This window comes from Perognathus longimembris, chromosome 28, assembly GCF_023159225.1.
Source record: "Perognathus longimembris pacificus isolate PPM17 chromosome 28, ASM2315922v1, whole genome shotgun sequence".
Classification (NCBI taxonomy): Eukaryota; Metazoa; Chordata; class Mammalia; order Rodentia; family Heteromyidae; genus Perognathus; species Perognathus longimembris.
In genome coordinates this window covers 57,862,026-57,886,477 of record NC_063188.1, presented here as the reverse complement: position 1 = coordinate 57,886,477, position 24,452 = coordinate 57,862,026, and the positions used below count along the sequence as shown (strand labels likewise).

The window sequence follows — 24,452 nt, the reverse complement described above, 5'->3', positions numbered from 1 at the left end:
CTAAGCTATAAAATACATGTAAAAATATATAACATAGAAAATATGTTCTCAGATACAAATTAACAACCAATAACAGAAAGACAGCTGACATATCTCTGTTTAAACAACATATTTCTAAATACCTCAGTAAATCAAAAAAAGCTTCAAAAGAAAATTTACAATATTCTGAACTCTATGGACAGTGCAAATAGTATATATTTTTTTAAAAAGACTAAGTCAATGCCCAACAAAACAAGTAACAGGAAACGGGTACTTGCAAGAGAGGGTATGGCCAAGAGGGGAAGGGGTAGAAGAAAGAAGGGAAGATGGGGGGGGGGAGAATGTAGACAACAATTCTTTATACATACCACAGAATTGAGAAATATAAGGGGAGGACCTGGTTGAAGGGGTGAAGATGTTGAAATGATGACACAGATCAAAATGCATTATACATTTTGTTAAATGGCAAAAATTCAGTGTGGGTTGGCAGGGGTGGGTAAAAATGCTGAAAGGGATGACATTGATCAATATGCATTGTATTCATAAATTGCTTTGGTGAATGGCAACACTGTACAACTAATTAAAGATAAAAGTATTCAGAAATAAGTAAAATAAAATGAAAATTATCAAAGTTTGTGGGATGCATAGAAACAATGCTCAGAGAGAAACTTGTATCACTGAATGCACACATTACAAAAGATCTAAACTGAATAAGCTAGATTCATTAAAATTAAATTTTCTGTTCAGCAGAAGATACCATCAAGAAAATAAAGGGCTGGGGATATAGCCTAGTGGCAAGAGTGCCTGCCTCGGATACACGAGGCCCTAGGTTCGATTCCCCAGCACCACATATATAGAAAACGGCCAGAAGCGGCGCTGTGGCTCAAGTGGCAGAGTGCTAGCCTTGAGCAGGAAGAAGCCAGGGACAGTGCTCAGGCCCTGAGTCCAAGGCCCAGGACTGGCAAAATAAATAAATAAATAAATAAATAAATAAATAAATAAATAAATAAATAAATAAATAAATAAATAAATAAATAAAAAAAATATAAGCCATAGACTGGGAAAAATATTTGCAAAATGGTCGTATGACAAAAGGCTGTCATCCAAAATACAGAAATAACTTTAAAACTGCAATAAGAAAACATTCTGATGTTTTAAAAAAGAGACCAAAGACTTGAACGTCTAGACATCTCATCAAAGAAAATATACAGATAGAAAAGGAACATATGAAAAGATGTTCAATGTCATATGCCAGTGATGCAATTACATATTAGAACAAAAAGGAGGTGTCACCAAGGCACAGTTGCTCAAGACTGTTATCTTAAATCCTTGTGAGGGCAAAGTTCAGGAGTCTGTAGTTTGAAGCCAGCCTGGGCATAAATGACCACAAGGCCCCATCTCAATTAATGGCTGAGCACAGTGGTTCACACCAGTTATCTCAGTTACTGTCGAAGCACAATGACTGGGTGTAGTCATGCACACTTGTCTCCTGCAGGTAACATGGGGAGGTATGAGTATGGCAGCCCAGGTCTACCTTAAGCATAAAGTACCTCCAACACAATCAATACCAAAAGGGGCTAGAGGTGTGAATCTAGTATAGAGCAAGGGCCTAACTTCAAATGCCAGTACCACAAAAAAAAAAAGATATGCTATCGCATACCTATTAGAATGACTTTAAAACCACACTGAATGCTGGCTGAGCAATAACAGGAACTCTCATTGCTAGTAGCGGTAGTATAGCAACCAGAAAAATAGTTTGTTTGGTTTTTTTAAAGAAAACCTAAATATATTCTTTCCATGGAATCTAGTAATTGCATTGTTTTATATGCAGATTAGTTGAAACTTAGGCCCACACAAAAACTGTACATTGATAGCAATTGCAGCTTTATTCTAACTAATGAAATCAAGAAGCAATCAAGATATCCTTCTATAGGTGATTGGACAAACATAGTTACATCTATACAATGGAATATTATTCAGCAATAAAAAGAAATGAGTAGCCAGATACCAGTAGCTCACTCCTATAATCCTAGCTACTCAGAAGGCTGAGGTCTGAGGAAAACAGTTCCAAGCCAGCCCAGGCAGAAAGCCTGTGATACTCTCATCTCTAATTAACTACCAAAAAGCTGGAAGTGAAGGTATGGCTCAACTGGTAAGGTATTAGCAATGAGAAAAAAAAGTTCATGGAAGCATCCAGGCCCTGAGTTCAAGACCCAGGACAGGCACACACACAAAAAAGAACTGACTCCAGTCACTAGTTGTCTATTCCTATAATCCTAGCTACTAGAGAGATAAAGATCAAGAGGAACAGGGTTTGAGACTAGGCCCAGCAAAAAGTTTCCAAGACTGTGTCTCAACCATTAGCTGGGTATACTGGCATAAACCTATCATCCCAGTTATGGTGGGAAGTATAAATTGGAGGTTTGTGGCCCAGGCCAATCCAGGCAAACAGTAAGACCTTAATCTCAAATATAACCAGAGCAGAAGGGGCTGGAGGTGTGGTTCAAGTGCTGGAGTACCTGCCTAGTGAGCAGGAGACTGAGTTCAAACCTCAGTTGCAGTTTTTAAAAATGAGCTATCAAGTCACAAGAAGATATGGATAAATCTGCAGTACTCATTAATAACCAAAAGGTCAGTCTGGGAAAAAAAAATCAACTACCTAAGATTCCAATTACCTGACACTCTGGAATAGGTAAAGCTAGAGAGACAATTTTTTTTTAAAAAAATCAGTGGCTAGGGCTGGGGATATAGCCTAGTGGCAAGAGTGCCTGCCTCGGATACACGAGGCCCTAGGTTCGATTCCCCAGCACCACATATACAGAAAACGGCCAGAAGCGGCGCTGTGGCTCAAGTGGCAGAGTGCTAGCCTTGAGCGGGAAGAAGCCAGGGACAGTGCTCAGGCCCTGAGTCCAAGGCCCAGGACTGGCCAAAAAAAAAAAAAAAAAAAAAAAAAAAAATCAGTGGCTATAGAGAATTTGGGAGGAAAGTATGAAGGATGAATGGGTGGATCTCATCAGGTTCTAAAGCAGTGAAATTCTTCTTTATGATACTATACTGGATACATGATTTATGTAACTGTACAATAAAAATGAATTCTAATGTAAATTACAGGTTTAGTTAACCATAATGTACCTTTTAAATAGGTGGTCTACCAATTTTAACAAATGTACCATACAAACACAAAACATCAATAAAAAAAGAAACTATGTGTGAGAGGAAACAGGTATATAAAGGCTGTACTCGAGCTGGGAATGTGGTTTAGCAGTAGAGTGCTTGCCTTGCACACATGCTGGGTTCGATTCTTCAGCACCACATAAACAGAAAAAGCCAGAAGTGGTGCTGTGGCTCAAGTGATAGAGTGTTAGCTTTGAGTAAAAAGAAGCCAGAGACAGTGTTCAGGGTCCTTTGTCTCCAAGCTCCAGGACTGGCAAAACAAAAAACAGAACAAAAAGACTGTACTCACTGTTCAATTTTTCTGTAAATCTAAAATGTCTAAAAGCTTTTGATTTCAGTGCTGGGGCTCAAACCCAGATCCTTAGGCCAGGCAATGTGCATAGTCAAGGCAAGTGTTCTACTACTAAGTTATATTTTCATTTTCAACCTTTTTTTTTTTTTTTTTTTTTTTTGGCCAGTCCTGGGCCTTGGACTCAGGGCCTGAGCACTGTCCCTGGCTTCTTCCTGCTCAAGGCTAGCACTCTGCCACTTGAGCCACAGCACCACTTCTGGCCGTTTTCTGTATATGTGGTGCTGGGGAATCGAACCCAGGGCCTCATGTATACAAGGCAAGCTCTCTCGCCACTAGGCCATATCCCCAGCCCCCATCCTTTATTTTTTGATAACAGGGTCTTGCTAAGTAGCCTAGCATGGCTAAACTTTCAGTCTTTCAAGTTCTGCAAAAATATAAACCTTTTAATTAAAAAAAAATACTCGATGGTATAAATCATACTTCTCCAGGTTCCATGTAGTACTGTTTCATCTTAAAAATATTATTCAGATTTTTTTAAAATCGAGATCAAACAAGAAGTACATGAAAATCTGAAGTTACAAATGTCAAAGGAGGCTAGTTGCCTCCATGAAGCTTCCCCTAAATACCTACTTTATGGCACTCCCAAGGCTTCAATAGTGTCTTCCTTTGGATGTTATATGATAGATGTTTTATTATTATTTATATTTTTCTCCTTGAGTATGGTACAACTCCAGGTAGACTAAGCCCACATTTTTTCCCCTATTTTTATTCCCAGCTTCCTGGCCATTACTTTGCACCAAGTAGTCAATAAGAGTTTTCTCAATTCATATATTTCTTCTTATTTAATAGCTGCATCCCTGGAGAAAATGCATATTGATTTTATTTTAATAAATCATGCTCTCTCCAAAAGTTATTTTATAATTTTAAAGATACCTTAATTTTTAACAATTATTAATCAAAAGTGCCATTTGGCATCTGATACTCGAATTTCTTCTGCCCACAATTTCTGTCAATTAAGTGTTTTTCAAGCTGGTGTTGATTAGAGAATATGAATAAACATTTTGAGGAACATTAAGGATAATATCTATTTGTAAAAATCTCATGAATTTGGTAAATCTGTTTTGTAGTTTTCTTGAATCCTGGTATTATGGTATGAAAAGTACTAGTACATTAGTAGGAAGGCTTAAAAGACATTAGGGGTGTGGAATCTTTGTAGAAAGCTAATGAAACCATTTGGTACATGATTGGACACACACACATATGCTTTTCCTTGACTGCCCACTGCCTTATGCTTGTATTAATACTTGTATTATCAAATACCCAAATGGCCCTTGGTAGAAAAAAAAGTTCTTTGCACCTGTGAAAAAGAACTAAAAATTCCCAGATTAAAGATGATGTGAGTGAGGCACTGGTTGCTCACATCTATAATCCTAGCTGTTCAGGTTGAGATCTAAGGAACCCAGCTTGAAGCTAACTCAGGCAGGAAGGTCTATGAGATGTTTATCTTCAATTAGCCAGCAAAAAGCTGGAAGTAGAGATGTGGCTCAAGCGCACTAGCCTGTCAGCCTTGAGTAGAAACACCAAGTGACAGCTTGAGGCCCTGAGTTCAACCTAGTGTACTGGCATGGCACACACGCACACACGCACGCACACACACACACACACACAGACAAAAGATTACGTGATTTCTCCTGTTATACATACAGAGACCATAATTATGAGAATGTTTATGATCTACAAGAATTTGAAGGATAAAGAAAACCTGGGCACTGGTGGCACACATCTGTAATCCTAGCTACTTTGGAGGCTGAGATCTAAAGATTGCAGTTCAAAGCCAACCTGTACAGGAAAATCCTTAAGATTCTTACCTCCATTTAACCACCAAGAGGCTAGAAGTAAAGCTATGGCTCAAATGGGAAAACTTTGAGTGAAAAAACTCAGGGACAGTGCCTAGGCCCTGGGTTCAAGTCTCAGTACTTGCACTAGCACGTGTGGGGTGCACACACACACACACACATGCATCTGCATGCACACACACATACACACACAAATGAAAACAAATCATGTTTTGTTATCTCTTTTTCTCATGTGGCTGCAAAACCCCTAAAATATATGTCATACAAAACCCCAACACGCAAGATAGAATTGTTCCAATTCTGATGGAAGAATACCTACCCCTCCAGGTCTACTCTAGACTCAAAAATTTGTCTGTAATAATATAGTTTATCTTTGCAATCTTGGCCTCAGATGAAGGAATGATAACCTTTAGACCCTCAAAATGAACAGAACACACAATGGTAATAAGTAAGTAGACAATACACTGTGGTCCCACATACATTAAGCATGAGACAATTCCTTTTCTTACTTCGTATTTCCTTATTCTTTCTCTCTCACCTATGCCCCAGGCCTAGTTATAACACCACCACTGCCACGCAGACATATGAAAAGCTTATTAAGGCTGAGAATGTTCCTGGACCGAACTTCTGGGAAGACGGCAGAGGAGCAGCAAAGCCTTAGCTGAGCTCCCTCCGACATCGCAGTTTTCTCACCCCATAGAAACTTTTACTCCTAGAAAGACAGCCAGAGTAAGTTCTAACAGTACAGGGATTCTGGCCAGGAAGGAAAAATCGACTTTGCTCGTCTGAAAACACAGATTTGAGCTCCAGGCGGTGTCCACCAGCCGTGCCAGTGCGCACAGCACCAGGCACAGCAAAACGCACGCGCGGCTAAAGCACACAGCGTAGACCAGGGAAAAATCCTCCAGATGGCGGCTGAGCATGGACGGGATGAAATCGCAGAGAAAGTGTGAGTACCCCATGAAAGATATTCTCATTCGTGCCCACAGAGCAGCTTCTGGAAGGTAGCCCTTCCCCCACCGCCAGAGCAAAGCACCATCTTTGACACTGGCATAGGGTCAGACCAGATTGGAACTAAAGCGGGCCTGGGGAAAGCGAGGACAAAGGAGCCATCTTTGAAAAGGGCAAGAGGGACCGACCAGTGAGAGCCAGCTCCGCCCAGGAGAACGCCCCTGGCCCAGGCAGGAGGCTCGTCCTGGGCCTCCGCTTAGCCAGAGGTGCCCTGCCCTGCCCGCCGGAATTTCTAAATTTAAAGCAAAAGCGGCAAGCAGCTACCAGCAGCATGGAAAAACCAGACAGGAGAACAAACAGTTCCTGAGACAGATAAATGGTCCCATCACAGAGGAAGCCCAATTCCCAGCCCGAAACGGAGCTGAATTCCATAGCCAGCTCCCCCAGGCGGCCGCCCCACCCGGGAGAGAGGAGCCTCCCCCAGGCAAGCTACTCTCAGCCGGGTAAACCAGGCCAGAGGCGCCCCGCCCTGCTGAGTACACAGCCTATTCAAAGCCAAGCATTAAAGGCCACAGACCCACAGCAGACAGAGGAGCCACGGTTCCTGAGACTGCTCACATCCCCATCTACAGAGGACGCCCAAGGCCTTCCTGCAAGCTGTGCGAACCACAGAGACCCAGGATTGCACTAACAGGGAAGAATGGTCAGAACAGATCCACCCCCTGCAAACTGAAAGCAAGTCAAACCAGCCAATCAGGAAAATAGACTGCAGACCATAGCAAGGAAACCAGAGACTGAGGAGAGACCACCCAAACAAGGAGGACTCCATTTTTTTTTCTTTTCAAACATTTTTTAAACTTTTTAAAAAAAATTTTTCACTTCTGAAACGTCGTTGGTTTTTTTGTTTTCCATTTTTAACTGTTTATCAAGTTTTGTGTGAGTTTTTTTTTTTTGGTTGTTCGTTTTTCTGTTTTTTTTCCTTTTCATTTTTCATTTTTTAAAATAATTTTTCTCTGTGCATCTGTCTTCCATTAATTTTTCTTTATTTCTCTCTTTGCGTTCTCTTTCTTTAAAAACTACATTCCTATGAATAATACCTCCACTCTTTTCTGCTAACTCTCCATTGGCTATCATTTTAACCTTGCTCTTTCTACTGATTCTACTCTTCTCCACATTTCCACGTCACTGAAACTAAACCAAAATCATCACACACACCCCCAATACATTTTACTCTATTCTCTTAACTACCTCTAACTTTCCCTCCTGACTTACTGCCAGGACCTCCAGGTTCCATTGACTCCTGGTTATTGGATAGAGGGTATGCCTGCTTAATCCGAGTGAATCAAAGGGGATCATAGAGAAAGCCAGTCCTAAAAGAACTTAATATAAGAACAAGAATTGCTCATAGGGTTGTAGCAGTAAATAAGTAACTACTGAATACAGGGAGCAGGATCAGTTATTATATTGAAATTGTATTCTTTAGGAACACCAAAACTAATTTTATAGACAGGTATACAAGGTATCTGTATATAATTGTGAGCTTCTAAAATTTACACAACAGTGCTTGGTAAGCTCTGCTTTGGGTCTTAAACGGTGCTCACAGGTGCTTGTAGATTGGCATTCCCAATCCAAATGGGCAGAAGAAACACAAGAAAGATGGCAAACAATGGAGACTTTTCTCCCACTCAAAACAAGCAGGAAACAAAGCAGTCAATCAAAAACACAAGAGAACCCTCAAAATGCTCTACAAAGTCTACTGATAAACATGTTAAATGAAAAGTCTGAGTCAATACAGCAATCCTTCCATAAAATAATAGATGATTTCATGGCCTCAACAAACAGAAAGATAAATGAACTTCAAGAGTCAAATGAAAAGATAGCTACCCAGGTAAAAGATTTGAGAGACAGCACTCAAAACCAAAGTAATGAAGTAAAGAAGTCCATGTAAGACCTAAGAGATGACATGGAAATCATCACGAAAGAACAGTCAGAAGGAAAAGAGATTCGAAATCAAGTACCTAGCCTACAGTCCCGATTAACTGAAGCAGAGGATCGAATCTCAGGAGCTGAAGATTCCCTAGAATCTATGGAGAAAGATCAAAAATCAATACAAATCCAGTCCAATCAACAAAACAGATCGCTACAGGAGATTCAAGACACGATCAGGAAGCCCAATTTAAGGATAATAGGGACTGAGGAAAACTTGGAGAAAGAAGTTAATGGGATAGGCAACCTATTTAACAGAATATTAGCTGAGAACTTCCCAAATATCCAGAAGGAAAGGCCTATAGAGATACAAGAAGTATTTAGAACCCCAAACCGACCAGACCAGAATAGGACATCCCACTGACATATTGTGATCAAAACAGGATCAGTAGAGTACAAGGAAAGAATCCTTAAAGCTGTTAGGGAGAAGAAAACAATCAGTTATAAAGGAAAAGCAATCAGAATTACCCCAGACTTCTCAGCAGAGACCATGAAAGCAAGGAGAGCCTGGAATGAGGAATACCAAACACTAAATAAAAACAACTACCATCCAAGAATAGTGTACCCAGTCAAACTCTCATTAATAGCCAAAGGTCAAATAAAAGTCTTCCACAGTAAGGAAACACTGAAACAATATATCTCCACCAAACCAGCTTCACAAAAAATCCTCAAAGATGTACTATACAGGGAAAATAATCAAGATCCCCATACAGACAGAGAAATGAACACTAAATAGTAAACATCAGATCAAGAAATGAGAAGAAACAGCTTTAAACAAGATAGTGATAATGAAAGGAACAAACGATCATCGCTCAATCCTAACTCCCAAAATTAATGGACTTAATTCTCCAATCAAACGACATAGGCTCATAAGTTGGATCAAAAATCAAGATCCATTTTTCTGCTGCCTCCAAGAGACACATCTATCCAGCAAAAGTAAACATCTTCTAAAAGTGAAAAGCTGGAATCAAATCTATCAAGCAAATGGCCCCCATAAGCAGGCTGGAGTTGCAATCCTAGTATCAGACAACATTGACGTCAAATTTAAAAAGGTAGGAAGAGACAAAGAAGGCTACCACATACTAGTAAAGGGATCTCTCCTACAGGAAGATATTACCATCCTAATTATCCACACACCAAATGCAGGAGCACCCAACTTCATCAAACAAACACTACTGACTCTAAAAACACACATAGACCCAAACACATTGATAGCTGGGTACTTCAACACTCCACTATCACCTCTAGACAGATCAACACACCAAAAACTGAACAAAGAAATCACAGAACTAAATAACTGCATAGACCAACTAGACTTAACCAACATCTACAGAATATTCCACCAGCAACAACAGAATACACATTCTTCTCCAGAGAACATGGAACATTCCCCAAAATAGATCACATCTTAGGGCACAAAGAAAATCTGTACAAATTCAGAAGTATCAAAACCATTCCCTGCATTCTCTCAGACCACAATGGAATAAAATTAGAGCTCAACTCAAACAGCCACCACAGAAAATCCTACAATTCATGGAGACTAAACAACACACTGCTGAACCATCAACGAATCATTGAAGAAATTAAAATGGAAATTCAAATGTTTATGGAATTCAACCAAGATGGGGACACAAAGTACCAGCTCCTTTGGGACACAGCAAAGGGAGTACTCAGAGGAAAAAACTCTAAATGGTGAAAAACTAAAGCCATTCCTTTTAAAATCAGGAACAAGGCAGGGATGTCCACTCTCTCCCCTGCTCTTCAACATAGTACTAGAATTCCTAGCCTGAGCAATAAGGCAAGAAGAAAATATAAAGGGGATCCAAATAGGAAAAGATGAAGTTAAACTTTCTCTCTCCACAGATGACATGATCCTATACCTAAAGAACCCCATAGACTCTACCCCCAAGCTACTAGAGCTGATCCAAAACTTTGGCAAAGTTGCAGGATATAAAATAAACCCTCAAAAATGAGCTGGGAATATGGCCTAGTGGCAAGAGTGCTTGCCTCGTATACACGAAGCCCTGGGTTCAATTCCCCAGCACCATATATACAGAAAATGGCCAGAAGTGGCGCTGTGGCTCAAGTGGCAGAGTGCTAGCCTTGAGCAAAAAGAAGCCAGGGACAGTGCTCAGGCCCTGAGTCCAAGCCCCAGGACTGCCCCCCCCCAAAAAAGAAAAAAAAATCAATGGCCTCTCTCTATGCTAACGACCCAAAGACCGAGGCTCGAATCAGGAAAGCAACTCCTTTTGCAATAGCCCCCAAAATCATAAAATACCTAGGAATAACCTTAAACAAAGAAGTGAAAGATCTCTTTGATGAGAACTTTAAAGCTTGAAAAATGAAATTAAGTCAGAACTAAGGAAATGGAAAAACCTCCCATGCTCCTGGATTGGGAGGATTAATATAATCAAAATGGCAATATTGCCAAAGGCTATCTACAAATTCAATGCAATACCCATTAATATCCCAACACCATTTTTTAATGAAATAGAGGAAGCAATCCAGAAATTCATATGGACAATAAAAGACCTAGAATAGCAAAAACAATCCTAAGCAGAAAGAACAGTGCTGGAGGAATTACAATACCCAACTTCAAGCTGTATTATAAAGCTGTAGTAATAAAAACAGCTTGGTATTGGCACCGGAACAGGCCTGAAGACCAATGGAACAGAATTGAAGACCCAGAAATGAACCCACAGAACTACGCCTACTTAATCTTTGATAAAGGAGCTAAAACAATAGTTTGGAAGAAAGATAATTTCTTTTAAAAATGGTGCTGGCAAAACTGGTTCAACACATGCAACAAACTAAAACTAGATCCTTATATATCACCCTGCACCAAAATCAATTCCAAATGGATTAAAGACCTTGAAATCAAAACAGGCACCCTGAAAACACTAAAGTAAGGAGTAGGAGAAAAACTTCGGCTCCTTGGCACAGGACGGAACTTCCTTAACAAAGACCCAGAAAAGCTACAAATCAAAGAAAGGTTGGACAAATGGGACTGCATCAAACTGCAGAGCTTCTGCACGGCAAAGGACATAGCTCGCAAGATAAACAGAAAGCCCACAGACTGGGAGAAGGTCTTTACCGGCCATTCAATGGACAAAGGCCGCATATCTAAAATATATACAGAACTAAAAAAATTACCTTCCTCCAAAACAAAACCGCAAAGAACCAGTAGCCCCCTCATCAAGTGGGCTGCAGACTTATAAAGAGACTCCTCTGATGAGGAAATGACAATGGCCAAAGACATATGAAAAAGTGCTCTATATCAATGGCCATAAAAGAAATGCAAATCAAAACAACATTGAGATTCCATCTCATCCCAAGAAAACTAACAATAACAATTTTTGGAGGGGATGTGGCCAAAAGGGGACCCTACTTCATTGTTGGTGGGAATGTAAACTGGTTCAGCCACTCTGGCAAGCAGTATGGAGATTCCTCAGAAGGCTAAATATAGAACTCCCCTATGACCCAGCAACCCCACTTTTGGGTATCTATCCAAAAAGCCACAAACAAAATCACAGTAAAGCCACCAGCACAATAATGTTCATTGCAGCGCAATTTGTCATAGCTAGAATCTGGAACCAACCCACATGCCCCTCAGTAGATGAATGGATCAGGAAAATGTGGTACATATACACAATGGAATTTTATGCCTCTATCAGAAAGAATGATATTGTCCCATTTGTAAGGAAATGGAAGGACTTGGAAAAAGTTATACTAAGTGAAGTGAGCCAGACCCAAAGACACATGGACTCTATGGCCTCCCTTATTGGGAATAATTAGTGCAGGTTTAGGCAAGTCATAGCAGAGGATCACAAGAGCCCAGTAGCTATACCCTTATGATCATATAAGATGATGCTAAGTGAAATGAACTCCATATTATGGAAACGATTGTTATATCACAGTTGTAACTACTTTGAACATCCCATGTGTATCTGTAGCTTCTACTATTGATGATGTTCTTCTATCACCTTCCTGTGGTTGTATCTACACTATCTCTGTAATCTTATCTGAGTATATTGGAAACCGTGTATACTGGTATTGGAACTAGGAAATTGAAAGGGAATACCAAAATCGAGAGACACAAGGTAAAAAAAAGAGAAACAACTACAAAAGCAATACTTTCAAAACTGTTTGGTGTAAGTGAACTGAACACCTCATGGGGGGAAAGGGAAAGGGGGGAGGAGGGAGGGGGGAATGAGGGACGTGGTAACAAACAGTACAAGAAATGTATCCAATGCCTAACGTATGAAACTGTAACCTCTCTCTACATCAGTTTGATAATAAAAATTTGAAAAAAAAAGAATGCTCCTGGACCACAGAATATGTGGACATGGTAGGGGAGAGCAGAATATAATGGATCTTTGATCACCAATGTGTTTACATGTCAGAACTCGCAATCAGGTTTGAAGAAAAAACAAGGAGCCAAGAGAAGAAAGAGGATAATAATCCATCATTGGTCACCAGTTAGAGAACATATGTGCAATACTGCTAAATATAATCAATAAACAGTTTTTAAAGATTTGGAATAATGCTCCCTTTTACACTGATGACAGTGCAGAAGATGGAAGATGTTGTTGGGATTAATGTTACTAGATAATGCTACTACTATGCTCAACATATCTCAAATTATTCTACAGCTGAGTTCTTATCTAATAAAATTAAAGTTCTTTTCTATATGCTTTGAAAGTTCTATCAGGCACTCATCCTAACACCTCACAATCTCATCCTGTTCTTGATTCAAAAGGAACCAAATATACTCTTAAAGGATTTTCTTTATTCATTTTATTTACTTATAACCAGTTTACAAGATTTCAGTACGGCACTTTCCATTTCCAAATAGCATTTGCTGACTAAAGAACCATGTATGAGCCTTCTAAAAATATTTTAGTCTTTAAGGAAGTTAATTTAGATATAGATTTCATGCTCTGATATTGACCTGTCACCAAGCAACAGAAATCTTTATTTTTGAAGGATTAAAGCTCACTCTAAAAATAAACCCCAATAAATGTAATTACTTAAGACTCCTCCTCTTTGCTATCTTAGTCATGTTCTAACCTGTCCTCTTCCATTCACAAGCAAGTCCAGGAAACCATCTGCCTTTAACTTGTCAGCAAGATATTTACATTCAGCTAATAAAGGAATAAAGGCCAATTTACTAAGTTTTAACTTGCATAAGAGCTCAGAATTACCTTTACTCTTAAGTAATTTTAATGTAAAAGACAACCCAGCAACCAGGGCTGTGCTAATTATGAATACAAAAGTTAAAATTTTCACTATTAGCCACAAAAATTAGATTTGTAATTTGGTTCTTTCTATCCATCTTAAATAGAATGAAGTATAGGTTATTTTTCTGTTGCTAAGCATCTTGATTGCAGTATGTACTCTCTTGAGGAATAAGTCAGAGTCCGTGGGAAAGTACTCAACAGAGCCCAGAGATATAAAAGAAGATATGAAAATGGAGTCATACTCAATTTTGGTTGTACTCTTATGTCTTTCAAGTACTCCTCCTCGGTTTCCTTTAAAATCAACATAAATATAGTTTCTTTTAATGTTCTCTTCAAAATGAAGATTTTTGTCCCTAGTTATCTTCTATTTCTGTTGTTTTCCTTAGTAAATTCATTAATTTTCACTGTCTCAACTATCACCTCTTTTTTTCTTTTAATCTTATATTTATCTTTTCCAAGATTTAAAAAATAATATTTTATCTCATTGTAAAGGTAATATATAGAGGGATAAGTTATATAAGTAAGGTAATGAGTACATTTCTTGTATCATTTCTTAATATCTGCGATCCTGGGCTCTTTCCTAAGCTTGACCTGCCTCTTGTAGTGCCACATGAAGTGCTCTGTCTAGATGTTCTGCTAGCATCTCAAAGTTAACATGTCTATAACTAAGACCTTTATTTCCTCTAACAAGATTTCCACATCACTACCTTTTTCTATTAAAGGCATTTCCATCCCTGGCATCATCGAGTCCTATTCCTTTTTTAACTTCTAATAACTGATCTCTTGCTATGTCTTGTTGATTCTATCTCACTGTATCTCTGGCATCTTTTTCTCCCATATTAGCATTTCAACAATCACTTCAGTGAGACTGCTATTTCTGTTTACCTAAACTATTATATTGACCTCATAACTAGTTGGTATTTCCTGAATAAATGAATGAAATAAATGGTATTTCTATTTTCAATCTCTCACTACTTTAACCTGTCTGCTTCAATAAGACCAGATTAATTTCCCAATGCAAACCTCTAACCTTACTGGTCTATTCAAAACAGAAGTTCCTATTTTCCACATAATTATTTTGGTTTTTAGTTAAGTTATTTCAAATTGGGAGTTGTCCTTTTTGTCTAAAATAAATTAATAGTGTAAAAATTACTCATAAATTCACACATATAAAAGTGTATTTCTAAAAGGCATATAATTGACACTTAATGAATACTGAGTAAACGAGTTAACATATGAAACACAAACCTGTAAGACACTTTGAGATTAATTCATTCACTTGCTCAATTTTAGATGATGCGGAGTTCTATCTGTCTAATCTTCCTTCCAGCTCCTTTTGGAATATTTCGCTTTCACTGGAGCCAAGAGGAACTATTCCTTCTTTTCTACATACTCTATGCTTTTACGAGGCAATGTTTACATTTCTTAAATCTACAACAATTCAAGCCTGTCAAAGAAGCCGTGTCTAACTGGGCCCTGGAGGCTCATGCCAACATCCTAGCTACTTGGGAGGCTGAGAGCAGAAAGATTGAGGCTCAAGGGTAGCCTGGGCAGAAAAGTATACACAATTATATCTAAAAAAATATCCAGCAAAAACCAGCTGGAGAAATGTCTCAAGTAGTAGTGTGTCAGCCTAGCAAGAATAAGGCCCTGGTTCAATTCCCAGTGTTGCTAAACAACAAAATGTCTTCATCTCTAAGGAATCTTTCCTGACTCCCATCTTGGTAGTTCCTCCTGTCTTTTCTCTGAAATGCCACAACATGCAACTGGTACTTCTTTAAATCATTTATGGCCTACATGTATTAGAGCACCAAAATAAAACTTGCCCTGTGTGATTTACAAGAAGAAAATTTGCTTTATTCAGATTTGAATACCATGGTGCCAAGGGCAGTAATATGTGTAGGTTTCTCAATATATGCTTAGGGTCAGGAAAAATGAGTAAATAAAGTGAAATAGACATCGTATAAAAATGCTAAGATCTGGATCCTAACACAAGATATTGATCCTTCTATATTAAGGTGAATAACAAAATGATAGCTAACTTTCACTTATGCTTTAAAGCAAACACTTTCAACCATATTTTGGAAATCTCATTTATTTTCTTGTAGTACTGGAGGTGGAAACCAGAGCCTTGCACACATTAAGCAAGTTGCTCTATTTTTATTTTAACATCTATATTGTTTCTTTTACCTTCAAGATATTGTTCTAAGCCTATAATGTTAATTCACTTAATCATCATAATAAAACGTTTATTTTACAAATTAGGAAACTGACTTGCTCAAAGTTTCAATTTTCCTTGAAAATTCATAGTCATTATTACAACTACCTTATAGCACAATTAAAACTTGATGTTGCTAAAATATAGAGGGTCCTGACACTAAATATGTCCAGCTTTTGTGACTGTCTTCATAGTTTTTTCTTTTTTCATTTGATATTGTTTTCCACTTATGGCCATCAATGTGCCTAAAATGTCTTCCTCCTCTTTTCAACTTACTAGAAATCATGCTTAGGAGATTTATATGCAAAAAGACTCTAAGGACTTCTTTATGTTTCCCATGTTACAGCCAAAGTTTCTGTATCATACACACTGGTCTTAGGAATAAATTCCATTAAGTTGAGATTATCAGTCCTCTGATCCAGAGATAAATCTTACATAACATATCATTTCTGTCCACGGAATAATTATGCAAACTAAAGATCATAAAAGCTGGCCATGTTGCCCCAAAGCAGCTTATCTAGCTGAAAGTTCATGATTAGAATATACTATGGTATTTCTTAGTTATAACGATAAAACAATGAGTGGTTTCTCCCATTCTTACCTTTGCACCTCCTAAAAACCCCAGGGATATGGCAACTCTAGCTCGTAGATCTGGCCTGTCTTTAGGCCACACATAAGAAAGCATTGCTTTTATGATTTTCCGAGTATCAACATCCTTTAACTGTTAAAAGAGAGAAAACAAAGTTGTAAGGAATGTGTCATTTTAAACATATTTGGAAAATACATGAAAACATTAAGAATTTAACTTTTAGTCTTGTATCAAAGGCCAATATTTTTAAACTCAAGATATTTTGGAGAAAAAGCAACTACCTCAATTGCTTCTTAAAGAACTGCTCGTTTTTCCTAAGTTTCAGTATTGGCAGAGGTACTATGCATTTATTTTTTATTCATGTAATTATAAAATTATATAAGCCTTATTTCCATCTCTATAGTCAATTTCAGAGGCTTAAGTCCAAATTCATGGTAAAACAGTTACAATACTGTGTCTAGGATAGTAGGACATCTTGGTATTTATAAATTATATTGAACAGAGGTGAGGCTATTAAAAATATCAACAAAATAACCTGACCCAAATCCAGTTCATTATCCTCCACATGTTCCTGAGGTAACATTTCTACTATGTCTTTTGGTTTGCATTTCAATTTCAGAGATAGGATATTAATAATCAAACACACATTTTCTAAAACCAAAATAAGGTAATACACAATAATGATTATATTATAGTTGGCGATACAATCCCCATTCAAAAAATTGAAATAGTAACTCAATCTTTTGAAAAGTTATTAAAAAGAAAAAAGGTGATGTTCTTTGCCAATTAGGGTATATGGAAATGAACAGTCAAGTATACTATTAGTGGAGAATGCTATGAAATAATCTTCACAGAAAACAGTATCTATTATGAGCTTTTAAAATAATTCCACTCAAATTATTCCATTTCTGAGAATTTATGCTTTAAAAAATCTTAAAATTACAGCCAAAATTGAATCTATTTTACCTCTTGAAAATCTTTTGAATTTGTCTATTTTATAATTTCAATCACCAACATAATCTAAACTGCCATTCTCACTCACTGCAACAACCACCTAACTGATCTCTCTGCATACAGTTTGTTCCCTAATAATTTCATCCTACAACCAGGTATCACTTCTAACTTAAAACCCTTAAGTAACAGCCTATCATTTGGAATGAAGACCAAGGTCTGTAAAGTATGTTATAAGATTGTTGGCCAAGGTCTTTGTCTACCTGTCCAGCAATGTCTTATGTCACGGCCAGTGCTCAGGCTCCACGGCTTACTTTGTTTCTTGAAAAACACCATAATTCTTCTTGCCACAGAGCCTTTGCACAACAATGTTTTCTCTCTGTCTAGATTATCTGTCTTTCTAATATCTCCCTCTCTACCACCTTGCAACCTCTTTCAACTAGTTAACTCACAGCTTAAATAGCACTTCCTCAATAAAGTCATCTCCAACTCCAGTCAGGATCCTTTTGGTTTCTCTTACAGATAATATATATCAGTACAATTATTTGATTGACTTCTACTTTCCTGCTAGAATTTAAATTCCATTTCAATATTAAGTGTGTTTTGTACTCAGTTATAACCCAATCCAAATGCAGTGGCTAACATATATTGTAGTTACTCAATCAACACTAAATAAAAAATGAAAACTAGCTGTAACAATGTTTATGTTCATGCTGTTTTAATATTAACAAAATTGAAAACTACAAATGATCAACATTGGAGACTAATATAAACAAATAAGCATGAATGCATAAAACAAACTGAACATCATCCACAAATATACATAGACTTACAAACATATTGAATAAAAAAAGCAGAGCACAAAAAACCCTTATCTTTTGTGGAGAAAATGTGATGTGTATATAAGTTTACACATGCATACACTAGATGTGGAAAACAACAGTCCCAAAGTGTTAATGACAGTAGCTGTGACTGGGTAGAATCCCTGAGTTATTTTATTACTGACATTGCTTTCCTGTATTTAATGTAATTCACATATAGTAAAAAAAAAAATATGGTTCATTTCCAAAGGCAGAAAAAGGGCTAGGGGCTTAGCTCAAGTGGTAGAGTACTTGTTATATAAGCACGAGGTCCTGGTTTCAATCCAACTATTGCCAAAAAAAGTTTCATTGCTTCTTAAAAAGACAAATATTACACAATTTTAAGTAGATTTGCATAGAAAAGAATGGAGAAAATAGTCAACATGCGAGAAATCCAGGACAGTACATTATATAATTCAGGTACTTTTATGTTATGATTATCCCCATAGGGCTCAGGAAACTATTTTGTTAATGTTTAGGCAATTTATGGTGCCAAGAGTAACAGAAATAAAACTGTTCGTATTGTGTTGAAAACAGGACTACCATCCTGAGTTGCTTTAAATACAGAAGGCAAAAATATAAAGTGCTGAAAGTATAGCTCTTCTTGATGCTTTATTTTACACATATACACACATGCGCATGCATGCACACACACTTGAATAACTAGTAAAGCATTAAAAATGGAATAAGGCAGTAATTTTAAAATTCACTTTCCAATGGAACGATTACAAAATAAATATAATTTAATGCATTACAACACAAACTGGGGCATTTCAACCACTTTCCCATTTCAGTTTTTGCTTGCCTTATTTTTCTTGATGGAATAATGGAAAAAAGGCTTGTTTCCCCATATCTTTAGAAACACTTTTTCCTGTCAAAACCTTCTACAATACACCCCAGAATTTTTTCAATAAGGACACAGAGAAGTTATGGCTAAGAGCAAGAAAATTATTCTAGTTGGCTTAATAGTGCATAAAATGTCACCACTTCATTTAACAAAATGGGTTCTGAAGTTGTGTAATCATGCATTACGAGTCCATTAAGCTATAAAGGACATGACTTCAGTTAGAGTTTAGATAAACTATAAAGTTTGAAAACTAATGTCTTTTTTTCAAAAAAAAAAAAAGTGGAGGCCAAATTAAAGTGATATTTCAGGCCCGAGGCATGCTTTTTAAAGAGTTTTAAGCCAACTTTTTCATTCTGTACTGATGTAAAATTAAACTGATAGCCATCATGTAAATCTTCAAAGATAATATATCTCCTTCCCAAATCACAAGTTATTTTGTTCTGGACAAAATGGTTATCTAATTCTAGAAAGAGACCAGACAATAGTTTGAGAGAGACTTGGCATCACCTTATATCAACTATTTATTTCCCCTTGACTCAATAACATGTAAACAGGTAACACCAATTTACATCAAATTTAAGATCATATACTTTTTTATGTTTATTTTTTATTGCTCTTGTAAAGGTGATGTAGAGGGGTTGCAGTTATACAAATCAGGTAATGAATTTAGATCACATTCTTAAAGGATGTAAAAAGTAGGAAATGGCCAAAGAGAACAGTACTTTTGGTTACTTGAAAAAGTACTGTGTAAAGAGTAATTGGACCACAGTGTACGAAAAAGAAATCAAGGACCAATTTAGGGAAATGAAGTTTTTGTTGATACTATAGTAACAGTTTTTCTCTAAATCTCCATTATAACTAAGAAGGAACTATGAAATTCTTTTAAGTTTTTTGTTTATAATTTTCACAATAAATAAAAATGTTAAAATATTTTAAAACATAATAGTAGAAGTCAGACACAGAAAGATCATGAGTCTAAAGCCAGCCTGGGTTACAGTTTGAGACCTTGTCTCAAAAAAAATAGTGATGATTATGTATCAGCAAAAGCTCCCTAAAACTGTATAAAAATATTTTAAATGCCTGCAAAAGTACAAGTGAATCTACTTTCTCTTCTGCTAACAGAATATATACAATGTCGTGTTCTTAATTTAAAACATGGAACTGACATTTCAAGCACCATTACAATGTAAAACTAGTATGTTAGAATAAAAAGTACTTTTTAGAAATGCCTCAACTATGTGTTGTGTTGGAATTAGATGGCTGTAATCGAAGGAAAGCAATGAGAGTCAGGAAAACCATAGCAAAGTAATAAAAGAAGAAATATGCTGAATACACTCACTAAGATCTTAGGAGAATAAAATTCTATTGCACTTTTTCCCCCTAGAAATGGCATTTATTTATTTATTTATCTGTACTTCACTATGACAATAACAAAAAGAAAAAGAAAAAGAAGTTTGGGAGTGTCAGAGTTGTCAGAGGAGATAATAACTGAAAACAAGGTGGCCCATAAGGAAAAAACAAAGCAGGTGCCAGTAGAAGTAATTTAACTCATACTGTAAACAATGTTCAATAAATATCCATTTAATTAGTTAGTCTACTTCCAAACACATTAACAGGTTAAAGGATGAAGAAAGAGAAACATTTCCTGCTCCCCATGCAGGAAATGCTAGTAAAGACTCTGTTATTAATATTCTTCAAATATACCTAATAACTGACTTATAAAATCAGCATAACCTTTGATATTTTTAAAATATTTACTTATTTGGTATCAATATATAGCTTCATAAAGCTGAGCAGGTAAGACAAAATAATGAAAGTAATATCTACTTGTACACAGAAGATAAAACAGCATGATCACAGCACAGTGGTCCCAAACTAGTGTACAAACTTTACAACATGTTACTGTGCTGAATACTAGGAAAATGTAACATAAAAGCCACTATTTATACATTTAAAGCATAGAAATACTATGTAAAAGTATAGTATTAAAAGAGTTTTAGTGGTACATGTGTCTAGGGAACTTACCATAAAAGTTGTTCTGGTTGAGTTAGTGATTGGGGAGTGACAGTAAAAGCCTAGGGCATTACTGTGCAATGCTGTGGACTTAAAAAATGCTGTACACAGGTTATACTACATTTATATTTAAAAATCCTTCAATAAACTAACCTCATCTTATTATTATCTTCTCACCTCATGAATTTAAAATAAAAGAATCAACAGTAATAATGCAGGTAGGGGGTGAACACAAGTGTTATCTCTATAAAGATTTATGTGTTTACAATTTGTCATAGCGAGAATCTGGAACCAACCCAGATGCCCCTCAGTAGATGAATGGATCAGGAAAATGTGATGCATATACACAATGGAATTTTATGCCTCTATCAGAAAGAATGACATTGTTCCATTTGTAAGGAAATGGAAGAACTTGGAAAAAATTATACTAAGTGAAGCGAGCCAGACCCAAAGAAACATGGACTCTATGGTCTCCCTTATTGGGAATAATTAGTACAGGTTTAGGCAACTCATAGCAGAGCATCACAAGGCCCAATAGCTATACCCTTATGAACACATAAGATGATGCTAAGTGAAATGAACTCCATGTTATGGAGACAATTGTTATATCACAGTTGTAACTACTTTCAACGTCCCATGTGTATCTGTAGCTTCTACTATTGATGATGTTCTTGTATCACTTTCCTGTGTTTGTACCTACACTATCCCTGTAATCTTATATGAGTATATTGGAAACCGTGTATACTGGTATTGGAACTAGGAAATTGAAAGGGAATACCAAAATTGAGAGACACAGGGTAAAAAAAGACAAACAACTACAATAGCAATACTTGCAAAACTGTTTGGTGTGAGTGAACTGAACACCTCGGGGGGGGGGGGGGGGGGAAGGGTAAGGGGGAGAGGGGAGGGGGTATGAGGGACAAGGTAACAAACAGTACAAGAAATGTATCCAATGCCTAATGTATGAAACTGTAACCTCTCTGTACATCAGTTTGATAAGAAAAATTTGAAAAAAAAAGATTTATGTGTTTAAAAAAATCCCAGATTAATTTCTACTGATCATGTGAATGCTAACTGCATCAATGGACTAACCCTCTGATGACTTTAGAGGTGGGGCCTGGCTAGAGGAAGTAGGTCACTGGAAGATACTTTTGAAGGGTATACCTTGCCTCCAGTCCATCCCTTTCCTTCTGTGCACTTCCTGGGTATCATTCTGTGCACTTCCTGGGTATCATTAAGTGAGCAGCTCTCCTCCACCATGCCTTTCTGCCTTGTCTTAGGACTAAAAATAATCGAGCTAACTAATAGTCTGAAACCTCTGAAACAGAGCCAAAATAAATTTTCCTCTTTTAAAATTGTTTCTCTTAGACATTTTATTACAATGATGAAAAGTGATAAATACATTTCATTAAAACACACATTGTATAGTTATAAAACATTCTATCAATTTTTCAAGCTTTTTATGCTTTAAGATTAAAAACGAATACACAAACGCCCGGATTATTCTAACCCTATCCATGCATCACTGCTTTCCACCTCCAAATTTGTCCCCACTAGGCAGTCTTCAGAGGTTTAACACACAGGGAACAATCATCCCCTAACAATCACACTGCCTCTACTGGACTATCTCCTGAAGGACTTGCCTAAGGCACTTCCTTGGAACAGGGTAATTCTTCAGAAGTATGTCCATAGTAGTAATTTGGTTTTGTTTCTGACATAAACTTTCTTATAAGCAATATAGTACACCAGGAACATTCCTCTCTAGTGAGGTTGGGAACCATGTTTTCAAACCTTTTAAGTAGCTTATTGAGGTCTGCAAAGCTACCTTCATTTTCTTGGAGTTTTTGTTCTTCTGTATTATTTTTCTTTTTGTTGGTCTACTTTTTAGCTATGTGTTCAATAAGTACAGGAATTTTTTAACTCCATTATTATGGACCACTAATGCATACATGATCCCTTGCTGACTGAAACCTCATTAAGATGTACATGATTATATATAAGTAAAATTGGAAGCAGCTGACTTAATAGCGAACAAACCATGAATCATGCTACTTATATGAAGCAGTGTTCACTATGACAGTGTGACCTGAGTCTCATAGCCAAATGAACTGCAAGTAAACATTTACATACTGGTATTAGAACTAGGGAAAGAAAAGGGAATATCAAAATTGAGAGACAAAGGATAAAAAAACAAATGACTCCAAAAGCAATACTTACAAAACCATTTGGTGTAAACCAACTGAACAACTCATGAGGGGAGAGGGGAAAGGGGAGGGGGAAGGGGAAATGAGAGAAGAGGTAACAAATTGTAAAAGAAATGTACCCAATGCCTTATGTATGAAACTGTAACCTCTATACATCACTTTGACAATAAATAATTATTCAGAAAATAAATAAAGGGGAAAAGTTGAACAAAAGGCATAACATAATATCCAGAGACCCCATGGCTTCTAGTGGTGGCAGAGGTGCATTCTGGGAAATTTAGAGTCCTCAAGACTGTACTGTGCCTTCCAATCGGCAATCAGCCTTATGCGGAATATTTGACCTCAGTAGGACCACTCCTGACCCACTCAGAGAATGTCAAGTTAATAAAACCTCACAAGACCAAAAAAAAAAAATCACATCAAAAGGGTACAAAAAATAATGAAAAAGTATGGAGTAACTCACTTGTAGAATTTCAGGATATTAAAGATAACAAATTAAATACATACTTTGCTTCTCAGATGCGAATTTTGTGTAGCTCACCAGAAAATGTCATCAAGCATGAAGCAACAGCAAATTTTTTCACTAAAAACTCATTCCTTTCAAGAGAGCAAAGTCCATTGGGCTTTGATAAGAAAATGAAAGAGTAAAAGAGTTTTTTGATAAAGGTAACTAAATCATCTTTCCTTTAGCTGAAGATTTATCTAAGAATTTTTGTTTTATAGATATCCCCTAAATTTTAATAAGAAAAATGCAAGAATTCAGAGAATCAAGGGGCAAAATTTGAAAGAAACTACTTTTGGTGAGAAAGGCAAAAGGTACAGAAAAGGAATGGTATCTGTTTTGTAAAAATATGAGCTAAAATGTCTTTTCCCTAAAGAACTAATTTAGAATAATTTCAGGGACAGCTAAACCATCCAAAGAAGACATGTCTCCTTAGCACAAGCTAAAGGCAATATTAATTAAAGGAATAATTAAAACAGCTACTTGAATACTGTTAGTGGCTTAGTAAAAGCTAGGTCAAAAGAAGACAAGGAAGTTCAGAAGATGTCTAACTGAAAACTCAGATGGTAGTCAAAGAAATTCATCTACATTATTAGGGACATAAGTGTAATGAATTTAGAATTACAGGAAAATATAAAAAAAAACTTCAGGGTTTTCTAAGCTACCTTGATCTGAACTTTCAATGAAAATCTTTACACATCCAGTAGTGATTAGGCCCTGAGGAAAAATGGATTATGCTACACATAAGATGGAATGTATCCAACAGTCCATTTAATAATTTACAATAAAA

At 36.8% G+C, this 24,452-nt stretch overlaps 1 protein-coding gene across 1 annotated transcript in view; it reads right to left on the bottom strand.

Moving 5' to 3' along the window:
* Positions 1-24,452, bottom strand: part of Abcb7 (ATP binding cassette subfamily B member 7) — a 138,395-nt gene that overhangs the window by 44,480 nt on the left and 69,463 nt on the right. The window contains exon 4 of the mRNA XM_048335276.1: positions 16,298-16,417. Within this exon, the coding sequence (XP_048191233.1) occupies positions 16,298-16,417 (120 nt within the window). The remainder of the gene's footprint in view (positions 1-16,297; positions 16,418-24,452) is intronic.